Source organism: Spermophilus citellus, assembly GCF_964194105.1.
Source record: "Spermophilus citellus genome assembly, chromosome: 18".
NCBI classification, from domain to species: Eukaryota; Metazoa; Chordata; class Mammalia; order Rodentia; family Sciuridae; genus Spermophilus; species Spermophilus citellus.
Window position 1 is genome coordinate 13547520 of NC_138200.1, and position 7271 is coordinate 13554790.

General features: G+C 48.7%; 1 protein-coding gene across 1 annotated transcript; it reads right to left on the reverse strand.

Annotated features, from left to right (window-relative positions):
* Nucleotides 1-221: 221 nt before the first annotated feature.
* LOC308637399 (cytochrome P450 2A13-like) lies at nt 222-6950 on the reverse strand (the record flags this gene model as incomplete). The annotated part of the gene is made up of 9 exons (XM_081273702.1): nt 222-403; nt 959-1100; nt 1594-1781; nt 2196-2337; nt 3353-3529; nt 4543-4703; nt 4939-5088; nt 6344-6506; nt 6771-6950. The coding sequence occupies 9 exons, from the start codon at nt 6948-6950 to the stop codon at nt 222-224; spliced, it is 1485 nt and encodes a 494-aa protein (XP_081129828.1).
* Between the last annotated feature and the right edge of the window lie 321 nt (nt 6951-7271).

Sequence of the window (7271 nt, forward strand, 5' to 3'; positions counted from 1 at the left end):
GTTGGTCACGGCAGTGTAGGCTTCCCCTTCCCCTCATCCCAGCATTAAAGGATATGTCTCTAGCAAGATGAGTAGTCTGTTCTGTTTCTTTTCCCATCCATCTGTTCCCTTCTTTGCTGCTCCTTGTCACCAGTTCCCTTAGTGCCCCCCCACTGGCGACACCCCTGCCTCCTTCCCACCCCTCACCAGGCCTCCTCATACTGCCCTGGCCTGGCCCTGTTTCAGCGTGGCAGGAAGCCCATGGTGAAGTTTGGTGTGACCCTTGCGAAACCCTGGGGTTTTGAAGACATCTTTATATCCTGGGTTTCCAGAGGACACTTGAAATGGAAATTCTGCATGATGGTGGTGAATAAGAGAAAGAGTTCCATTGTAGCCAGGCCTTTTCCCAGGCAGCTCCGCTTTCCTGAAGAGGAGGGAAGGGAGGGGCAGAGGTGAAGCCAACTGTACCGCAGCCTTGTCCCCAGTACCACATTCCTACCATCTTTTCCCAGGGAGGAGAGGCTGCAATACTGTGACCTGAGAGAATCTCTCTCTCTCTGAGCCTCAGTTTCCCTTGTACATGAGACAAGGGGGTCCATGGAGAGCTGCAGCAATGGGAAGCTTTGGGCCACACACCTTCCCCCAAATACATTCTCACATATGGCCTCTGTGCTGTCTTCTCCTTTCTAAGGGTCTGACGGTTGTGTGTGTGTGTGTGTGTGTGTGTGTGTGTGTGTGTGTGTGTTTCCTTGGAGAGAACTCTTATGTATTTTGAGCCTTGATTTCCTCCATGGGGAAAAGGGGATTTTTATTTCCCCTTGGCCTGGCTACAGAAAACTTTGTGCTCAGGAGTCATGGGGATTGCAAGTAGTTGCTCAAGTGTACATGGCAACAGCTGGAGAAGGACCCCAGGCTGCACTGAAAAAGGAGATCTGGGATGAGGGAGGCCCATGTGGGTATGAGGCCCCTGGTCTCTTACCCATGGAAAAGGGCACATAAGCATCAATCCTCTTCAGCTGTCCCTGGTCATCCAGAAAGTGCTGGGGGTTGAAATCTTCAGGTGCAGAGAAGAACTTGGGGTCATTCAGCAGGGAGCCCAGCATACAGATCACATCAGTGCCCTAGCAGGGAAGAGGAAGGGGGATTTGACATGATGGATCCAGGGTGTATGTACTGAAGGCAGCGAGTCTTGGGGTTAGAGGGAATTTTGTGCTTGGGGTAAAGAGAAATGGGAAGTGAGGTATTTGGGGTCCTCTCTGGGAGAGCTTCATGGGACATGGAACTCCTTTCACTCTGTCAGGAAGTTCAGAGAAGACGGGGTGTGTGTCTTGGGGCAGGAGGTTGGGGCATATACTGCTCATGTCTCAATGAAGGAAGTTGGGAGCACTTGGCAGTTCGCGGGCCCAAAAACAAAAGATTTGGGGACTTGGGTGAATCTCCAAGGTATTCAGTGTGGGGGAGACATGGGAAGCAGGAAACTTTGGGCAGGAGGCCTGGAGGAACATGGTAGTTGAGGAATTTTTGATTCCCCAGCCTGGAAAGCCTCTAATTGAAAGGGAGTGTTGGGGACCCAGGAAGTGAGTTGGAGTCCTGCTAGGTGAGGCAGGGCAGCACCTTGGGTAGGAAGAAGTCCCGAAACATGGTGTCCTTGGTGACCCTGTGAGCTAGGCCCATAGGGCCTAGGTTAGAGTATCTTTGTATTTCACGGATCACTGCCTCTGTGTACGGCATCTTGGTTCGGTCCTCAAACTTGGGCTGCCGGTGCCTGCCAATCACTCGGTCAATCTCCTCATGGACCTTGGCTGTAGTAAAGGCAAAATGTGTTTAGGTATCCAGGGAACTCACAACATGAATGCATGGCCACCATCTATGCATCACATGCATGTGCACCATTCAAAACGAAAGTCAGTAATACATCTTTTTGGCCAGTGTCTCATTAACCTCTTCATGCTATAATCACAGGGGAGGCACAGTGGAGGAATCTTAGTTGATGACCCCAGGATATGGGAATTTGGCATTCATTGGCTCAGCAGAGAAGTGATATGCCAATTTCTAAGGAAATGTTCAGAATTTTTGGACTTGCCATCTTCTTCTGTCCTTGCATACCAGGGCAGGTCTGAGGGTCCAGGGACTTGGCAGACACAGGGTCATTGTGTTAAGCTCAGAGGAACTGTAGGATCCATCAATCCTCACTTCCATGTCCCCAGCAGTCTTACCTTCCACATCCGGGTGCCTTATGATCAGCAGAAATCCAAAGCACAGGGTCAGACTGATGGTCTTTGAACCCGAAAAGAAGAGGTCCAGAGTGGTCATCACCAGGTTCTTCATGTAGAACTCTGTGTTGGGGTTAGTCTTCTCCTGCAGGGGTAGTGGTCTTCAGTCAGAGTTGTGTTACTGCTTCCCAGGATGACCCAGGTGTTTTCCTTGGACCTATCTCTCCTAGGGTCAGACCTAGGGTGGTGAAAGAACCCGGGTCTGCCACATTCTCTATAGTTTTTAGGCCTTTGTCCAGGCTGCTGGCTCTGCCCAAGATACTCTTCTCACTTTCTTTGACTTACTGAGTGTCTGTCATTTAATAATCAGCTTATTTGCCACTTTTTTCTAGGGTAGGGATATTTAGAAGGAGGAATAGAGAGAGATTGTGAGAAAGAGAGGCAGAGATGTGAAGATGGAGTGAGTCAGAGGGAGAGAGAGGTTTGGAAATTCCCACAGAGAATTTTAAGTGACATATCCTCTCCCTTCTATAGAAGTCTCAAAGCTTCCTATAGCGAAATACCCTCCCTTGATTTTTTGAACATCTGACTCTATAAAGTCCCATTGCTTTCTGCATTCATAGGAGTCTGACATCCAAATGTGGGTGGAAGCCCTCCAGTGTGACGCAGTAAAGCCAGGTCCTAGCCACACAGGTGTTTCTGATGACTGGGGTAGCAAAAGGTAGAGATGGAGTGACTACCAGCACTGACCTTAGAGTCACAGAGATACCAGTTTGAGCTTGGGTCCACTGCTGCCTGCCATGCAACCACAGGTAAGTCACTTATGCTCTCTGGGCTGCACTTTCCACATTTATAATATCAGGGTCAAAATACAGCATGGTTAAGAGGCCCTGAGTGCAAACTAGGTGACTACAATCAAGAACTTCTGGTATTCCATGACATATACAGTGTTGAGCAGGTGGGTACGAGCATTTTCTATTTGCTCATGTCTTGCCTGGAGTAAGGAAGGGGTCGGTAGCTGGAAGAGTGATGTTTGATTATGGTTTGGACTGAGAGGATTTTTATGATGGTCCAGTTTGAATGTTCTTGGGTTCACCCTCCTCCCCATCCTGATTCCCCTGCACTGGTTTGGACCTCCCCACCCTGGCAGCTGGCTGCACCTCCTGCATCCGGATGAGAAAGTAGTGAATGAAGTTCTGCGGGGAGCTGGGGTCCAGAGTGCGTTGGTTCTGCTCCACCTTCTTGGCTATGAAATGCTCCAGCCCCTGCATGTTCTTAAAGGCCTGTTGCTGAGGTCCTGGCAGGTACTTCATCACTGAGTGGAATATTTCAAAGAGCTGGGGGTTGTGCCGAGAGGAAGCAAAGCAAAGAGAGTTGTGAGAAGAGAGCACCCAGTGGTCTCTGTTCCACAGCGAGAATGGTACTGGATTCAGGGCACCTCTCTGGTGGCTGAGGTGTTTCATGGGAATGAATGGCAAGTCTTCTTATTGATGAATTGTGAGGGCCATCGTCTAAAGTGAGATGGATGGGGTACATGTGCAGGTTTCACACATGCAGGTAAGATGGATTGGTCATTCATGTGTTCAAGTGATTTTGGAATGGGTAAATTCCAGGCTTTGAGGTAGTCAAAGGAGGCTGTAACAGAGGATCCCACATTGAGGAGGCTAGGTATTTAGGTGGGCTCTCTTGTAGTCAGTTGTCTAGATAGTTATTGGATTTCATGTGGTGGTTGCCTTACAGGCATTCAGTCATTAATGTGGGGCTGCCACTCTGGTGTTAAAGTGCGGTATGAATTTAGGTTCAGGTATCTAGGTATTCAAGGGGACGGCATAGGGTGCACACCTCTGTCATTTGTGTGAGTAGACTGGATTGGAGAACACTTACTGGATTTTTTTTTTTTGGAATGACATGTCCAGATATTTACCTGAAGTATCTTGGTTAGGCCACCAGAATAGGTTAATGTATTTAAGTCACTTGAGTAGGGGATACTGGTATAGATAATACAGTGGGGTTGTTTGTATTAATTAATGTATTTAGGTCACTTGAGTAGGGGATACTGGTATAGATAATCCAATTGTGCAGAGGTCAAATGATTTTACTGTCCTGAGTTTTGCCACACGGGGTATTCAGGTATTGGAAGGTGGATGAGGCGGTCCTTTCTCCATGTGCAAAGACATTTAGAAACACTAGATAGAGAGCATTGATAATTATTTAGGTACTTCTTTCAGGCTGGGTTAGAGGGAAATTGCCTGGAGAAGTATGGGAGTCTGGGGAACCTATTGAGTAGTGGGGGTACATTTTGGGGGTTGTGATAGTGGCCAGGTAGGGGAAAAAACTGGAATAGGAATACCTGCCCTGTGGGAGAAGATGCAAAATTCAAGATCTCCCCAGTCATCCGCAGTACTGATGAAAACTCTTTGTCCTCATAGTCGAAGCGGTCGCCAAAGAGAATTGAACTGATGATGTTGCTGACTGTTTTGTTCAGATAGATGGTAGGATCAATGAAGGCACCTGTGAGGTGTAGCAGGGGAAGGGAGGGAAGGGAATTGGGAGAGAGAGTCAAGTGGATGGTGTGGAATTCAAGGAGGGTTCTGTAGTGATGCACCCAATTCCCAGCATCAGACCTGAGAGCTGGGAGCACAGGTGCCTTTCCCCAGCTTTGTCACAAATCCAGGCCACAACCCACAGGTCACTAGGATTGGGTGTGTTCTTCTCTTTCCAGAGCATTCTAGGGTTTCCCACTCACCATGTGTGCTCCGCAGGCCCCCGATGAGGAATCTCGCCTCCTCCTGGATGCGCTCCTCAATGCTCCGCTTCCCCACCTCAAATTCCCGCAGTGTGGAGAGGCAGAAATGCTTGAGTTGCTTGTTGCACTCCCCATTGCTGAAAGCTACACCTGGGGAGGTGAGAATATGGGAGGCAGATGTCACAGACAGGCTCGTGACCCTTCATCCACCTGGAGGAGCCTCCTGAGATGAAGGCAGTGGGACAGAGATGGATCCAGAATGAGTGTGAGAGAGACCCATGATTACAACCTCAGAGTCCATGTGAGACACACCAAGAAAGAGGAGAGCGTCTAGGAAGAGATGATCAGAAGAGAGACATGGGCAAAATAGATAGGTGGGGAGAAAAATAGATCCAGAGACTCCAGGCAGGGAAGGAAGGAAAAGGGGAAGGAGAAAGGGCTCAATGAAATGAAGGGAGACTGTAAGAACTGGAGGAAGATCCAAAAACTGTGAAGGATTATAGGGCAGGCCCAAAATGGCTGTAGTTAGGCTCCCTCACTAAGACTTCTGCTGGGTGGGTTTTCAGTTTGTATGTAGTCAAGGTCATAAACACTTTGATTCAGTGTATGTACTGAAGGTCATAAACATCTGCTTGAGAACATGTGACCACTGAAGCAACCTGTTGACATGGTGCCTTCTTGTCTGGCTTGCATATAAATTAAAAAGTCTATGGAAATGGCTTGGGGTGCTGACTAGGGGGCTGGCTGGGGCTGAAGATTGAGGCGGGGACCAGCTAAATATTGCTGCTGCCTCGGTATAAAGTATGTCTATCATCCCAACTGTGTCTTGCATCTTCTCCCCTCTGCAGGGATCCCAAATCTCTTTTCTGGGATTGGTGCCCCTCTCTGACATGGATATAAACTGAGCTGGGGAAGATGGAAAATTCAGGAGAGAGAAACTAAGTGTCTGGGAGAGGAGACGGTGGCACAAGAAGATAGAGAAAGTAGACATGTGAGATCCTGACAGAGCAAAAAGAAAGGAATAGAGGAAATGAGAGAAAGAGTCACAGGGAGTCACAGAAGGTGAGGAAGATAAAAAGATAAAAGCTGCATATAATGTTTAAGGGGCGGGATGCCAATAGGCAAAGGTTGACAGGTTCTAGGAAATTGGTCAGTCAAAGAGCTGAAGAGACATCTCATGAGAGGAACAGGGAGATGGGAAGAGAGAGTCCGGGAGAAATGGGACACAAAAAGCTTAAGACAGTCTAGAGGAAACACAGAAAGGAGCAACCATTGATAAGACTGTGGAGAGAAGACCAGACACCGTTCCCACAACCTTGAGGGACAGGTGAGTAAAAGGGAAAAGCTGGGGAAATTCAAGACACCATGTTTGCCTGCCCACATCCCCCCACTGTGTCCCCCTCACCATAGCCTTTGAAGAGGTGGTCAAAGGTGGCCTGCTGGCCTCTCCCACTGAACTCCTTAGCCTGATCCACCAGTGCCTCCTTCACTGCATTATATCCATACAACACTACAACCCGGCGAGTCCCCAAGTAGATGGTGAACACAGGGCCATAGTGCTTGCTCATCTGTAGGGGGTGGGTGGGAATGGTTAGAGGGCTGATTTCCTGTCCAGCTTCCTCATGTCAGGGTCCAGGATGCATTTTTCCCAGGCTCTGGTACTCAAGGAGCTAAAACCCAAGATCTGGAATTTTCTGGCCAGGAACTGGCTGCTGAACCTGAAAAATCCCTGTGTCAGATGCATCCTGGTCAATCCTCTGCCACAAAGCCACAGTGAATCTGGGAAGCCCCCAAGCCCACCCAGTTCCACCCACCTCCCTGCCTGGTTTGACCTTCACAAGGCTGTTGTATATCTCATTTTTTTCCAGCTGCAGGTAGTTTCCAAGAAAGGGCAGTGGAGTGGGACCTGGAGGCAGCTTCCCCTGGAGACTTCTGTGCTTCCAGACAGACTTCAACACCATTGCACTCAGGAAGGCCAGCAAGGCCACCAGAATCAGCTCAAAGTCCAGCATGGTGCTAGTGTTACAGGTAGGTGGTGATGGCTGGGTAGTTTGCATTTATATACTGTGGGATATAACTGTGGCCTTTGGTTCTATTTATGCAGTTGCTTCTTTCCTATCTGAGCCACTCCCTCCAACATGAACCTTGACTAGTTTGGAGAGTGAATGAACTCCAGGTCAGCAGCTGATCCTGTGGTGTTGGCCAAGCCTGGTAAATATTCCTTACTAAAGTCAAGGATGTTATTAGCCTCGACTCTTGACTTTGACACTAACAGTTATCAGATGTACTGGGACAATGGGAATCCTGGGTGAAGCAGAATGTTCCTAGTACTG